Below are 16352 nucleotides of genomic sequence, written 5' to 3' on the forward strand. Positions count from 1 at the left end.
TTTGTGTTTTGCATGGCTGAGCTGGATCCTGGAGCTCAGCGTCTTGTGCAATCACAATCCCAGGATTGGGGCGCACTAGCGGGTGGCGGGGTGAGCTTTGAAGAGATGAGAGCTGAGAGAAGGAAAGAAGCTGCCGGCTGATACCAAAAGGTCAGAGGCACATAAAGAGATGATTCACAGGTAAAGCTGGGAACAGGGGCAGGCTCCCGAGGGGATACCTTCTATATCCGTGGTCTCTGCCCTCTTAGAGTCTCTTCCCTCATGGCCAGGTTGGAGGCTGCATTCATTGTTAAGTCTACAGAGAAGGCACCTGGATAGCGTGTTGTGCAAGGCACGTAGTGAGAGTTGCTAGCTCTGTCCTTCCACACCGCCCTCCCCCATGATGCCTGGCACTCTCAGGAGTGAGCTGACACACAGGGGCCCCAAGAACTCCGCACCCCACCCTCTCCTCCCCTACAGGTGCTGGAACGCTCCAGGGACGTGGTAGATGATGTCAGCGTCTCCCTCCGCCTCTGGGACACCTTTGGAGACCATCACAAAGACCGTCGCTTTGCTTATGGCAGGTAAGGAAGCCTCTGCTGCCTGCATGGATCCAAGAAGTAGGTTTTCCCCCACTTTCCCAAGGAACGGAGCAACTCTGAAACATTTAAAGTGGGAGGAAGGAATGGGGCAGACAGCACTGGCCGACCCTCATGGGGGAAGCAGCCAGGCAGTGAGAGGAGTGAGTTTGGAGTCAGAAGGCCCGGTTTCAGGCCTAGCCCCACTGCTGACTAGCTCTGTGATTTTAGGCAATTAGGGAAGCTATTCCAAGATGATTTCTCTCAGCCTCGTGATGGTAAAAATGGTCATTTCTAACAAGATAGCTATGAGGTCAAAATGAGAGTCCTTGAAAGCTCTAAAATGTAAAGTTACAGGTAACTTAAATTGGAGGTACTATTATGATGTTTTGTCTAAGGTCATGTGAGCAGATAATATGACAGATGTGGGACTGTCATGTAGGGGTGGGGTGGGTTTGCATGTTCTTCCTCGTTCCAGGGTCAGATAACCTCCTGCTAGCTTTCTGTACCCCTAACATCACTCTCTCACCTCAGGTCCGACGTGGTGGTTCTGTGTTTCTCCATTGCCAACCCTAATTCCCTCCACCATGTCAAGACCATGTGGTACCCAGAGATCAAGCACTTCTGCCCCCGAGCACCTGTCATCTTGGTGGGCTGCCAGCTGGACCTGCGCTATGCTGACCTGGAGGCTGTTAATAGGGCCAGGCGACCCTTGGCTAGGTAAGGGTGCTGGTCCCTAGGGCGAGGGAAGGAGGAAGACAGAGTGAGGGGTGTGTCTCCATGGCTCCCTGCTCGGCCCTGAGGGAATTCACTGAGCCTTATATCTCTCTATCCATTTGAAGCAAGCCCCCATAGGGAGCCAACAAAAGTGTTCATTCACTCCATCTATCCATCCATCCATCCATCCATCCATCCATCCATCCATCCATCTATTATACAATGTATGGGCGATACTGGACTAAGTACGGTGAGGAGAGAAGGAGAGAGGCAGTCTGCGGGTAAGGGACTTAAAATCTGCTGGGAGATGAACTTAATATGTGAATATGTTAAAAAACCTACGTGGAACATTACAAGTTACTTGCCAAAGAGGTAGTTAGTGCCACCACTGCTCTGAGTAGGAGAGATTACCAGGGCCTGACAGATATGGAAAGCTTCCTGGAAGAAGAGGGGATTGGAGGTAGGCCTTGAAAAACTAGTGGGATTTGGTCAAAGGAGAAAGGGCAGAGATTCAGTGGAAGTGAGCAGGGCAGAGGTAGGGCCAGGGACACAAACCCTGAGCAGAGACCACCCCAGCCTGGTGAAGAGCAGGCAGGCTCTGGGGAGCTACCTCTCCTGCCCCCATCCTCCACCACCATGACCTTGCTTTCCACTTCTCGAACCTACCAGGCCCATTAAACCTAATGAGATCCTTCCGCCGGAGAAGGGCCGGGAGGTGGCCAAGGAGCTGGGCATCCCCTACTACGAGACCAGCGTGGTGGCCCAGTTCGGCATCAAGGACGTCTTCGACAACGCCATCCGCGCAGCGCTCATCTCCCGCCGCCACCTACAGTTCTGGAAGTCCCACCTCCGCAATGTGCAGCGGCCTCTGCTGCAGGCGCCCTTCCTGCCCCCCAAGCCCCCTCCGCCCATCATTGTGGTGCCCGATCCCCCCTCCAGCAGTGAGGAGTGCCCCGCCCACCTCCTGGAGGACCCGCTGTGCGCGGACGTCATCCTGGTGCTGCAGGACCGGGTGCGCATCTTTGCCCACAAGATCTACCTCTCCACCTCCTCCTCCAAGTTCTACGACCTGTTCCTCATGGACCTGAGTGAGGGGGAGCTGGGGGGCCCTTCGGGGCCAGGGGGCCCCCGCCCAGAGGACCATCGGGCTCACCCTGATCAACACCACCACCATCACCATCACCACCACCACGGCCGGGACTTCCTGCTTCGCGCCGCCAGCTTCGACGTGTGCGAGAGCGTCGAGGAGGCCGGGGGCTCGGGTCCCGCTGGGCTCCGGGCCTCGACCAGCGACGGGATCTTACGGGGCAATGGAACAGGGTACCTGCCCGGGAGGGGTCGCGTGCTATCCTCCTGGAGCCGAGCTTTTGTGAGCATCCAGGAGGAGATGGCAGAAGATCCACTGACCTACAAATCCAGACTGATGGTGGTGGTAAAAATGGACGGCTCCATCCAGCCGGGGCCTTTCCGGGCTGTTCTCAAGTACCTGTACACAGGGGAGCTAGATGAGAACGAGCGGGACCTCATGCACATCGCCCACATCGCCGAGCTGCTCGAGGTCTTTGATCTGCGCATGATGGTGGCCAACATTCTCAACAACGAGGCCTTCATGAACCAGGAGATCACCAAGGCCTTCCACGTCCGCCGGACCAACCGGGTTAAGGAGTGCTTGGCAAAGGGCACCTTCTCAGGTAGGGAACGTGCTTGGGAACTGACGGCCAGAAGGCAGGGGAATGCCCTCCCAGTAGCCTTAGGAGGAGGCCGGCTTGGTCCCATTAACATTCCTGTCATCTGAGCTGCTGATGTCCTGGAGACATGGTGGCTCTGTTCCTGAAGCCCCCACCCTGACAGCGTGGCTGTGCAGCTCTCTCCAGCGTGTGTCTTCAGAAGGACATCTGTTGTCTGAGGGCAGTGTTGACCCTTGGGGTTGGTTGTCCCACATTCTTTCACCACATCTTCACGTGATGCCTCTTCCCCCTGACAGATGTGACTTTCATCTTGGATGATGGCACCATCAGCGCCCACAAGCCCCTGTTGATTTCCAGCTGTGACTGGATGGCTGCCATGTTTGGGGGACCATTTGTGGAGAGTTCCACGAGGGAGGTAAGGCTAGGATGGTGGGGGAGGGGACGGAGACCTACGCCCTGTGCTTTCTTGAGCACCGACTATGTGCTAACCAGTGAGTAAAGTTTATGAGATGGTTTTCGTAGCCGAAGATTTTACAATATACCAGGACAGGGGATTATAGTAACATCTTAACTTTATGGTTTGGAAAGCACTGTCAGTACATTATCTCAGATCATTCTCACACATGACTCATATATAGTGTAGTGTTCCCACTTTATACATAAGAAAAGTAAGGCCCTGAGAAGTTAATGACTTGTGCAAAGTTGTATAGTAGAAAAGAGAGGCTAGGACTTGAACTCAAGACCTCTGATTCCTTGGCTTTATACATTCTACTTTGGTTTCCCTCTGACTCATGTGAAATGACCGGAAACAAAGTTCAGTGTTTCTCAGACTGAACCCATCACGGTTTTAAAATGTGGGTTTTATTATTATTGAGGCATGGTGAAGCCAAAAGATCAGGAGAAAATTGCCGTTGAGAGGCTAGATTGTTATACTCACAGAGAGGGCATGCCTAGTAGGGGGAGCACACGGGGAGGCAAGAGACAGAGGGAGCAAGGGGAACTGTGAGCAACAGCCTTGGTTCTGGTTTCCAGCGGAAGGAACGGGGGTGGGTGGGTGGTGAGGCAGGTAAGGTTTAGGATTGGCTGGTATGGGTAATTTCGTGGGCTATGGGGCATAGGGGCTGTCCCAAGTCATCTGGTGCCTGTTCCTGAGATGATGGGGGCAGGTGGATAGTGGCCAGGAGTGTGAAAGCTGAAAAAGAAGGTGGTGGGGATATGGGTTCTGGACTCATTGGTTTGCGTACAGCTTGCAGGGGACTCTGTTATTATCCCTAGGTCTCTCCAGGGTCAGAAAGGCCCCAGATATCAAAGCATCAAAATATAGAAACTAAGAAGTGCTTTATATAACCACCTTTCCCTTTAATCGGGGAACTCACCTGTTCTTTCACTGATACTGTCATTTTCTCAGGCACAGAGAGTGGGAACAGAGTTGGAAGGGGCCTATCACTGTGTCCTTAGAACTATACTCTTAAATCTGATCTCTCTTTTGCATCCTCCCAGCAAGCAGAGAAGCCCAGGCCATGCCCCTTGGTATTCTCCATCTTCTCTGAACTCCTGTAACATTAATTGTCCATCACTCAGCTTTGCAATTAATCGGGTACTACTTTGTGCCGCTGCTTAAATTGCTGAGTGTCCACACGCAGTTTTCCCAACTGATCTGTGATGTCTTTTCAAGGCAGCAACTAGGTCTTTATCTCTGCAAGTACCCCCTCAGCCAGCAATAGCCCCTTAGTACACTTAGTACATTCATCAAGTACCTGAATAACAAACTGGACTAAGAACAATGTAGCACAGTGTCCTATGACATGGAATAGGAATTTCCTAGGATTTCTGGGAAGGAAGTCCTTACGGAAGGAAGGCTAAGGGGAGGATTGAGATTTGAGTTGGTCTCTGATCCTTGAAGAAGAAGTGGGCTTGGGATATACGAATGGGAGACTAGGAACTCTCTGAAGCCCCAGGGGCTGGCGAGCCCTGGGCACTTCTCAGTACCAGGGAAGCAGCTTCAAAGCTCTAGGTGATTCCCAGTGCAGCCTGAGAGCCTTGCATCTGATGAGAAAGCAATTTTTACAGCAGCGCTGCTCCGAGGAGATCCCGGAAGCCCAAAGCATCGGCTTTGAGCAGCCAGAGAGAAGCCAGCTGGTGCTCGCTCGTGCTCTCTGTATCTCGCTTGTGCTACTCCCTGCAGGGCCAGGAGGGCTGGGTATAGGTTTTGGTGATCTGAAGGATGCCTTTGAGCATCCTCCAAGCCCGAATGGCTTTGAAAAGATGCCAGTGAGAGAGTCCAGGTCCTTCTAAAAGCTGTTAGAGCCATGCTCACTGGTGCTGCCAGCAGATGGGCACAGTGCAGGTTGTGGCTCTGGAAGACAGGCCTTCAGGGGACTTCTGAGCAGGTACAGGGGCAGCACAGGCATGGCCACCTGTCGCAGGGAGACCGGCCGTGTGGGCCAGGACCTTTGAGTTTCTCAGAACTGAGTGACTCTTCCCCTAATACCAGACCTCACTGCCCTTTTCCACCCCCGGCAGGTGGTCTTTCCTCACACTAGCAAGAGCTGCATGCGGGCAGTGCTGGAGTACCTGTACACCGGCATGTTCACCTCCAGCCCCGACCTGGACGACATGAAGCTCATCATCCTGGCCAACCGCCTCTGCCTGCCGCACCTGGTTGCCCTCACAGGTGACTAACCGGAGCGCTCAGATCTCCCCAGGGGAGAAGTCAGGGGAACCCCCAGGAGTGGTTACTTCTCCTCACACCTGTCTCCTCCTCGGGGACAGACCGCTAGCACTAAGGGACCCGTTTATGTAAAGTGAAGCATGTTGATGCGTATTGGGGGTTGGGTGAGGACACAGATGTAAAGAAGTATGTATGAGAAAAATGTTCTGATGGAGTGAATCACTGGTAGGCCATCTCCAGAGGTGATTTCAGCCCAGCAAAGTGGCCTCCAATAGGCGATAGTGTCGACGTTCCTATTGGCTTGTTCACTCGGGCAAGCCTGTGAAGTCCAAGAGAATAGAACGCACTTCCACATTTCTGTCCTTCGGTTCTTCTTTTCCTCCTTGTCCTTCTTTCTTTCCTTTTTCTTCTGCTTTTCCTTCTCCGCCTCCTTCTCTTCCACCTTCACTTTCTCTTTCTTCTCCCAGAGACAGGCAACAAATACTGACCTGCCACTCCTAGTTCCCGGAGCTCAGCTTTTAGAAGGGACCAACCCCGGAGGCCCTCGGCGTGGAGCTGGGACTGAGGCGAGAGGGAGACCAGGCTGCGGGCCGTCGGGCCTAAGGGGCTGGAGAGAGAAATGGTGCCGTCGGATGAAGGGAGTCTGGGGCCAGGGATGCAGGCAGACAGCGGCTGTTGATGTTAGAAGCGGCATTTGTGTGGTGCTGGTATTGACATTGGTACCTGTACTGATGTTGGTACTGGGGTTATATTCTTAGGCAGGTTGGGTGGCAGAGAGCAGGACTTCTGATTTGGAGGTCAGGGAGGCACCCAGTGTCAGAGCTGCTGGGGCCCTGGGCAGCTGGTCAAGTTTGGGACTCGGGTATGAGGGAAATAGCACTCTTATGATGAGAAACAGTTATGAGGTGGGGCTTAGTCATAGGAAGAAGGCAGAAATCATTGATCAGAACCGGAATATTAAGAGCTGAGCCTGCAGAGGAAGTCCAGGGACCCCAGCTGGGGACGCAGGGGGCATTAGGACAAGGAGCAAGAGAGGCTTCTAAAGATCATAGCCGTAACAGTATGTCATCCACGCTGACCATGGAAAATGATGTGGTGTTTCTAAAGCACATAAAACTGTCCAAACTCTTAGACGAGGTAATTCAGCTTTAGAAAGGCTATCTCCAGAGAAATGACCGAAAGGAAAAAAATGTATAAAGATGCTTCTATAAGTTGGTTTCATCATGGCAGGCAATTAGAGACAAGTCAAATAGGTACCACTGGTTAAGCACACGTGGGTAATTTTCACAAGGTAGCCATTAAAAATGTTAGACGGCATGGCTGCACAGAAAGGCACACAGAAAATAACACCGAATGACTTTTCCCGTAGAATGGTCCATGCTAGAAAACATGTACAAAAACGTGTTGTATACATACCTTGTCAAGGAGCAGCAGAAAATGCCGAGTATGGGATAATTGGTGATGCTTTATGTTTGGTGATACGCTTTCTCAAGTTATTAATTCAAGCTCAAAACTTTTTTTGTTAAATGAAACACAAATACATGAAACATATGTTCAGTTTAGTGAATTATTATAAAGCAAAATGACTCATATCAGGAGCTAAAACCTTCCACACCAGAAGCCGTCCACCTGTCCCTTCCAATCATAGCCCTTTCCTCCTCCCCAGAAGTTTCCACTCTGCCTATTAGTCTTTTTCTGGGGACTTTTTATGACCTCACTTCCTTACTCTTCTTCATAGTTCTATCATTCAAATGTGCATCTGTAAATGCTATAGCATGGTTTTATTTTTTATACATCTTTTAAGTTTCTTTTAATCTATAAGTACCTTGTTCATTAAAAAAAAAAAGTTTTTCCCTTGCATTTTATTTGTTGGAAGAAATCCACTGATCTTGAAAATCTAGATTCTTGCTGATTGCATTTCTATAGCGTACCATATTTCCTGTAAACTGGTCATTGGATCTAGAGGCTAGATCAAAAAAAAAAAAAAGAGGCTAGATCAGATTCACATTTAATTTTCTTTTGGTAAGACAACTTTAGAACAGAAACTTTTGTTTCTGTTTTTTCATCAAGAAACATAGATTGTCTGCTTTTTTTCTCTTCTTATTATGTTATCAACCATTGAGTTTCATTGTCTGGATCCATTAATTTATTAGATACTGTGGAATGGTAATATTCCAGTTCAATCATTCTTTCTTTCTTTATCTGTTGGAGTACTTCTAAAAAAGAGAGACGCTTCCCCTCACCTACTTTTTGGTTACCCAGTGGTACAATTCATACAGGAAAAGTAGGTTAATGCTTGATTCTTTTCTTTTATTTACCAGTTTTCAAGATAATTTGTTTCCTATCATCCTTTGAGGGTGACCAGTTAGTTCTTTTTATTTTTAAGTATTATTATGAACTCTTAGATTTGAACATACTCGATTGTTTTTCAATAATTGCAACGACCCTTATCGAAGCTCAAATACTGTAGTGAACCTTTAGCCAGAAGAAGTCTCTTCACGTCGGCTCCAGAGTCTCAGAGCTTCTGACAAGATAAGATGTTCCGGGCTCGTCTCATTCATTTCCTGCCCCAGACCTGGAATCAGCCATTCCCTCCGCAGTCCGGGTTTCTGATAACTGGAAATGGTATTTCAAGACTGTAGTCTGTGTGCTAGGGATGCTCATTGCTACCGCGATGGCTGTTGTTGCTAGGTCTTTCCTGTGGGCTGAGCTGGGAAATATAGTTATATTTTTAAAGATTAAATACCTCAGGAGTTTATACTGATACAGTTAAAATTCAGGACAAAGAGCACTTACTTCTTTAATATAAATGCTTTAACTTTAACTTTATTACACGATTTGTAATAAAATTTAAATTAATACAAACAACGGACTTTAATCTATAGTTCTGATTTATTGTTCTCAGCAAACCTGAGACTTCATATCCTCTCTCGGCAGTGTTGGTGGCTGATTCCACTGGTGGCTTTCACTCTACGTGTATCGGACTGTTTGGTGCAACATATGTAGCTAGAACAATCCTCTTTGATGGGTCTAATGTCCTCCTCCACTTCCCACCCCACTCCACTCACCCTAATCCCAGTTTCCTCACTGGTGGGAGCAGACTTAAATCACCTGTGGCCTTTCCTGGCTTGTTGGGACTTGCCCTTGGTTCTGATCTCCCTTTGCCCTGCAGCGGGCACCTGGGGTGTAAGTGAGTGCTTGTCCATTCATGTGGTTCTTCAGCTGATTCCTAGTTGTGTGTGTGTCACAGAGCAGTACACAGTGACCGGGCTGATGGAAGCAACTCAGATGATGGTGGATATTGACGGGGACGTCCTTGTGTTCCTGGAACTGGCTCAGGTATGATGGCAGAAGAAGGAATCTCTCCAATAGTCTCAACTCTGGGCTCTCTCTGCCTATTGGCAGTGAATGGGGAGGGACTGGAACTGGAGGTGGTGAGTAGAGAGGGACCCATTGTCAGACTCAGTTCCTCGACTGGGCAAAGCCCACCTCATCCTCTGGGCCAGAGAATACACCGGGACATGCCAAGAGGAGAGGCTGGTTGTGGGGAATGGGACCAACATTTCAGGTAACATTAGGGCAGGGGAGGGAACCCCAGTCTCATAGGTAGACATGGTTGCTACCTGCATGACATCATTTAAGGGACATTAAAGACTCTCCATCTAATATCAATTTCCCCCTCCTTATTCCCATACAAACTAGCAAAATCTCCCATACCAGCCCTGAGAGTGTCAGAAATTCTACCACTACAGATGAGTTTATGGAGTTAAAGCATGGCAGATTTGAGGCTTGCAGACACACCTGGGCAAGTCAGTTCTAAGCTTAGTTGTCAGCACCTTAGAGCAGACTGCTTCTGCCCCTGATGGTGAGGAGAACATCATCATCTGGGGTAAGATCTGAGGAGGGCGGATGCAGTAGGACGCCACTACGAAGGGCGAGGGATTTTCGTAGATGCTGGGACAGGACAGAGGCGAGGTGATGATGGTAGCGGTGGCACCAAGAGCCAGTCAGGCGCGGTGTCCTCACAGCGTTGTGTGGGTGTGTCTCCTGAGGTAGGCTCTTTCTGAATGCAGAGTCTTTGTCCACCCACACTGATGCTTTAGCTCTGATGGCAACCATAGCTGTATATGCTGACCCCACCCTGGGGTCCCAGGACAGACGCTCTTCTCTGTGTTCCCAGTTCCACTGTGCATACCAGTTGGCGGACTGGTGTCTCCACCACATCTGCACCAACTACAACAACGTGTGCCGCAAGTTTCCCCGAGACATGAAGGCCATGTCCCCAGGTGAGTATCCCCGGCAGGACTCGCTCCCCGTGTCCCCTTCGTGCTGAAGGGGACTCAATTTGGGTGCAAATCTCTGACCTGACCTCAGGGCACCTGGAAGCTGCCAAAGATCCTTGGGCCTAACTTGACATCCAGCCAAGCAGAGGACGCCCCAGGAGAAGTGCTGGCCTGGAGGGCAGGGCAGCTGGGGACCTCTGGCAACTCACTGCACCTCTCTGGGCTCCTGTCTCTCACAGGTGCAAAGAGGTGCAAAGAGGGTGTTGAAATAGAGTTGGTATTTTTCAGACTTTTTAGACAGGACTCCACAATAAGAACTACGTTTTATATTGTGACCCAGTACACATATAGAAAAATACATAAATTGTTTTTAATGCTGCTCACAATCAGCTACATAGGTTTCACAGCCTAGGAAAGGGCACAGGTCACAGCTCAGACGACATGTCCAGATAGCCTCTGAGGTCCCTGTGGCCCTGCCTCTGCTTGATTAGTGTGTCAGATCCTGGGGCCCAGGAGGAACTGCACAGACACCAGGGAGCGATGTCGCTGGCCTCTCTGAGTTCCTGCCACCCAGTGTTCTTGAGGTCTTCACTGGGCACCCTCCACTCTGCTGAGACCCTCCTCCCGGCTACCAGGCTGTCACTCTACCCTACCAATCCTCCCTTTCACCCTTCCAGTGTTTTCTTTCCGTAGCACAGATCCAGTTGCATCACTCACCTGGTTCCAAACCTTCCACAGGTCCCCACACCTTCCAGAGCAAGTCCAGACCCCTCGGCCTGGCCTTCTCCAGTCTGCCCCTCTTGTTCTCCCGCTTCCCCTCAGACCCTCAGCTCTGCCAGATACCTCCGCTCTCACCCCAGCCATGCCGCACCGTCCCCCTCCCTTGTTCTTTGTCTCAGCCTATTTTATTCCCAATGCACATTAAACCCCTGCTGAGATCTTCCCATCTGGCTTTCTTTAGGGAGCTCTGCAGCTAGACTGGGAGCCCCGTGGAGACTGGGGCTTACACTTCTGGCCCCGGGGACTGGGATGTGTTCCTTGCTGACTGAAGCCCGCTGCAGGTCCCAGTGGCGGCGGGGTGGGGGTGGGTGTCCCCAGACACCCTCCACATCCCAGCACTCCTCTCTCTCCTTCTCCTGTCCTGCTTCTAACCAATCCTACTGTGTTCTGCTCCAGAAAACCAGGAGTATTTTGAGAAGCACCGGTGGCCACCTGTCTGGTACCTGAAGGAAGAAGATCACTACCAGCGGGCACGGAAGGAGCGTGAGAAGGAGGACTATCTCCACCTCAAACGGCAGCCCAAGCGGCGGTGGCTGTTCTGGAACACTCCCTCCTCACCGTCCTCTTCTGCGGCCTCCTCGTCGTCCCCATCCTCCTCCTCGGCTGTGGTCTGAGATGCTGCCACCTTCTTCTGACCCTACTGCTGTTGTGCCCACCTGTCCTTGCCCCTCTGCTCTCTGCATCGCCCCCTCCACCTTCCAGGGACAAGGGGACCCACATAACCAGGACCCTAAGGGCAGAGCTGTTCTCACCAGCAGGAGAGGAGCTGGGCCTTGTGGATCAGAACAGGGACCCTTCAGAGGTCCCCAGTTCTGAAGCAGGGCAGGGGACAGCTGCTGGGAGGTGGGGAGCAGGAAAGAGCTGAGAACGCTGGCATCTTGTCTCTGGGTTGGAGAACCTTCGAGTCAAAGGGAAAACTCTTACAGCCATGACAGAATTGTGGTCTGGGCTGGCAGGCCCCTCCTGCACAGCGACGGTCCTATTGGCCATGTTTTTCCATCAATGGACTTGAGGGTCACAAATGTTTCGTGGGCATTTCCACATGGTCATTTCCTCACTGAAGAAGTCAGGGTCAACATTAAGCCTTCAGAGCTCAGCTCAAGGCTTCCACATCCTGGGTTGAGCTGCCAGAGGCCACTCGTGGGAGGCTTGCACTCCGCTGGCAGCCTCCCAGGGCTGTCGACAAACAGGCCCGGTAAAGAAAGGGTGGTGTTGTGCAGAGCTCCAGGCCCAGGAGCAGTGCCTCTCGATGCAATGAGAAACTTCTCCCTGCCCCCTCCCTCACCAGTTTGAGATGAGAACCAAAGGAAACAGCTGGAACGAAGGGGTTGGTGGGGGTCTGGGCGCAGAAATCCCATGCTCCTCTGGGCTCCCCTGCTGCCTCTAGTTAGCACAGCTTCTTGTGGGGTGGGACAAAATTAGCAAAACAAAACAGATGAAATGAAAAACCGAACAAGAGCAACAAGCAAAATCACCACCAACAAAAACACTCTAACCTCTACCCCTCCACGAAGAACAGAAAACAACCGTGTATGGCTCACGTTTTTATAAAACCAAACAGGGGCCTCCATGTTGATGAGACACAGGTTTAGGTGGTAGAATTGATTCCAGTGCCTGTCAGGAAAGGACTTTGTCACCTGCAGTGACTGAAAGCTCCCTGGTCTGCTGGCTGGCTCAGGAGCAGTGTAAGTCCCATGCCTTTAGCATACTGGGATTGAGATTTTGGGAATGGTAGGTGGGGAAGAAAGGGCAGCCTCAGGATTCAAACACAGCATTAGATGCTTGCTTTTGCCTATAATGAGAATCAGGTTGTCCTCATCTTCAGAGGTGATCCTACAGGATGTGAATGTTTTGGAGGAAGGGTTGGGTAGGGGTCAAGGGTCAGGTAAAAGGGCACTGACTTAGGAATAGGAATCTCAGTAATGAAGGATCATAGGATAGGATCTTAACTTAGTGCTGGTTTGGGATACAAGGGAAGGAGAAAAAGAATTAAACAGGAGCAACGCCAAGGTCAGTCCAGAGAAGAGGCGTGATGAGACTGAGCATGTGTAGCAACATCCGCGGGGGAAAGCCGGGTCACAGTGGATCCCTTCCTCGTCTTCTAATCTTGATCATATTTTACCCCATTTTTAAAGTCTTTTTAGACTTAAAAGACAGAGTGCCTCTGATGAAGGTGTGGTCAAGGAGACACTGAGCTCCTGGGCTCAGAGCAGGGAAGTCACCTGGCCTGAGAAAGATGCTTTAGGTCTTGGAGACCTGGGGTGGGTTCCACCACCAGGAGTCAGGCTTCAGGTCTGGGAGAGAGCAAACCCAGAAACAAAGGAATCCTCTGTAACAATCTAGTGGTGCCGAGACCTAGAGATTTGAGGTTAAATCCTTGTCAAGAGAAGGAGCAGGAAGTCGCAGTTCAAGCAGGTCTTCAGGGGCTGTGAGCCATGTGTCTGAGCCCCAGACTTCTCCAAGGCCATGGCTGCTGCCCCTCTAAGTCCTCCAGGGCAGCAGCTGGGGAGCCAGATGTATGCTGCCCTCTACTGACTTGTCAGCCTCCTTTCACTGAGCTCACAATCCATGGCTGGGGTTGAGGGATGCTGAGGAGCTCTGCACCCAGCACCTTTGCTCTGGGAAGGGGAAAAGTGGGAGCAATGGGGCCTCCCAGGAACTCTAGATGAGATGGGGAGCCAGGGCCTAAAGTCCAAGGAGAAGGGAAATGGGTGTCTGTGAGCTGGCAGGGCTGAGCCACCTGACTCACTGATGAGGATGCAGAAAGGCCAATGGGGAGAAAAAGTGTAGGTGGCCCAGGAGGTGTAGGAAGCTCACAGGAGTGGGGGTCACAAACTGACCCCAGCAACCAGGGCCAGCTCACCCCTCAGGGACCCACCACCCCTTCCCAACTGCTCTGTCAGGGCTGGTCTGCACCGTGTGGGAGCCCAGCAGGCCCCGGGGCAACCCAGGCACCAGCTGGGGAGGCTGTGGGGGAGCCAGGCTGGGGCTGGGGTCCCTCTCCCAGGGGGAAGGAGAGGGAGGGAGGAGCGGCTGAAATTTTAGTCCCCATGAACCTGGCCCTTGGAAATCCAGAGTCAGAGCAGGAAACCTGCCCACGGGGGCAAGCCTGAAGGCATCAGCAGGAAGAGGAGTGAGCCCCACGGCAAAATACACAGCCCTGTACTCCTCAAGTCACTCAGAGCTGCTCCAGAGGGGAGAGGGAGGATGGGGAGGAAAACAAAGAACACACCTCTTTTTATATAAGGTTTCATATTTAATTTGGTCATGAATTCATAAATACATGAGTATTTTGTATTTGATGGCTTTCTTTGTATTTGATATTTCCAACAACTTTCAAAGGAGGGAACTTCCACTTGAGAAAGGCATGAAAGGATACCTAACCACTAATGAAACACATTATTAAGTACTTATCATGTGCCAGGTGATATAAAACAAAAAATACAACTTCATGCTCTCGTGAAGCTTACCTCTTAAATGAATAACCATGATAAACACTGATAAGGCTAATACTTTAGACCCTTAAGTTAATATTTTCCTGACATCACTGGAATACTAAGATAGGTATGGTGGAAGGAGGGCTAAAGTGGTTACAAAGTGTATTAAAAAAGACAAAGTGATATAAGAACGAGACTCTAAAGTATCGGCCACGCTAGGCCCAATTCTCACAGCGTTTAAGAATTGGTATTTACTTGTGAGTACTTCATGCTTACAGAGACACTAAACTCATCATATAAGGATTATGTACTCCAAAAAGGCAGTTCTGTGGCTCAGATTCATAGACCACCAGAAGTGAGAGGGCACAAAATTACAGACCAATATCTCTGATGAACATAAATACAAAAATCCTCAACAAAATATTAGCAAACTGAATACAATAACACATTTAAAAGATCATACACCATGATCAAGTGGGATTTGTTCCAGGGATTCAAAGATGGTTCGTTCAACATATACAAATCAGTCAATGTGATATGCCATATTAACAAAATGAAGGGGAAAAAAAACTATATATTGTCTGAATAGACGCAGAAAAAGCATTTGGCAAAATTTAACATCCAACTTATGATAAAAGCTATTAACAAAAGCATGTATAGGAGAACATACCACAACATAATAAAGGCCATATATGACAAGCCCACAGTTAACATCATACTCAATGATGAAAAGATGAGAGCTTTTCCTTTAAGATCAGGAATAAGACAAAGATATCCATTTTTATTCAATATAATATTGGAAGTCCTAGTCAGCACAATTAGGGAAAGAAAAGAAGGAGACATAAAACACATCTAAATTGGAAAGAAAGAAGTAAAATGGTCACTATTTGCACAAAACATATCATATACAGAAAACACTAAAGATACCATCAAAAAACTGATAGAACTAATAAATTCAGTAAAGTTGCAGGATATAAAATCAATACACAAATATGCCACTAATGAACTATTAGAAAGAGAAACTAAGAAAATAATACCACTTACAATGCCATCAAAAAGATTAAAATACCTAGGAATAAATTAACCAAGTGGGTGAAAGACCTGTATATTGAAAACTACAAGACAGTTAAAGAATTGAAATATACACAAATAAATAAAAAAAATATTCCATGTTCATAGGCTGGAAGAATATTGTTAAAATGTCCATACTATGCAAAGCAATATACAGATTCGATGCAATCCCTATCAAAATTCTAATGGTATTTTTCACAGAAATAAATAAACGCACACATATATGATCAATTAATTTGTGACAAAGGAGCCAAGAATATACAATGGGGAAAGGACAGTCTCTTCAATGAATGGAAAACTGGATAGCCACATGCAAAAGAATGAAACTGGACCACTATCTTACACCATACACAAACGTTAACCTGAAATGGATTAAAGACTTGATCGCAACAACCTAAAACCATAAAACTCCTAGAAGAAAGCACAGGCAGTAAGCTCCTTGCACAGGTCTTGGTGATGATTTTTCAAATCTGACACCAAAAGCCAAAAAAGAAAAGCAAAAATAAACAAGTGGGACTACATCAAACTAAAAAGCTTCTACACAGAAAAAAGCCATCAATAAAGTGTAAAGGAAACCTACTGAATGAGAGAAAATAATTGCAAATCATATATCTTATAAGGAGTTAATATCCAAAACATACAAAGAACTCATACAACTTAATAGCAAGAAAACGGTCCAATTAAAAAGTGGGCAGAAGATCTGAATAGATATTTTTCCAAAGAAGATGTACAGATGGCCAACAGGCACATGAAAAGATGCTCAAAATCACTTATTATCAGAAAAATGCAAATCAAAACCACAATGAGGAGGTAGATGGGGTAAAAGAGGTCAAATATGTGGTGACAGAAATCTAACTATGAGAGGTGAACGAACACACAGTGTAAATATATATGTGCCTTACTGTTAAAATGTACAGCTGAAATTATCAAATTTCGTTAACCAATGTCACCATAAAAAATAAATTAATTAAAAAAAAAAACCTGCAATGAGATACCATCTCAATCTGTTAGAATGGCTATTATAAAAAGACAAGAAATAACAAATGTTGGTGAGAATGTGAAGAAAAGGGAACCCTTATGCATGGTTGGATTGTAAATTGGTGCAACCGCTGTGGAAACAGGATAGAAGTTCTTCAAAAAATAAAAAA

At 48.6% G+C, this 16352-nt stretch overlaps 1 protein-coding gene across 1 annotated transcript in view; it reads left to right on the forward strand.

Moving 5' to 3' along the window:
* RHOBTB2 (Rho related BTB domain containing 2) overlaps window positions 1-13998 on the forward strand; it is a 19347-nt gene extending 5349 nt beyond the window's left edge. Inside the window, exons 3-10 of the mRNA XM_039868113.1 lie at window positions 460-563; window positions 1092-1277; window positions 1944-2965; window positions 3259-3377; window positions 5486-5636; window positions 8884-8972; window positions 9814-9919; window positions 11093-13998. Coding sequence (XP_039724047.1) covers window positions 460-563; window positions 1092-1277; window positions 1944-2965; window positions 3259-3377; window positions 5486-5636; window positions 8884-8972; window positions 9814-9919; window positions 11093-11310 — 1995 coding nt within the window. The 3' untranslated portion in view covers window positions 11311-13998. The remainder of the gene's footprint in view (window positions 1-459; window positions 564-1091; window positions 1278-1943; window positions 2966-3258; window positions 3378-5485; window positions 5637-8883; window positions 8973-9813; window positions 9920-11092) is intronic.
* The last annotated feature ends 2354 nt before the right edge of the window (window positions 13999-16352 follow it).

This window comes from Pteropus medius, unplaced genomic scaffold (assembly GCF_902729225.1).
Source record: "Pteropus medius unplaced genomic scaffold, Ma_sr-lr_union100, whole genome shotgun sequence".
In the NCBI taxonomy this organism is placed as follows: Eukaryota; Metazoa; Chordata; class Mammalia; order Chiroptera; family Pteropodidae; genus Pteropus; species Pteropus medius.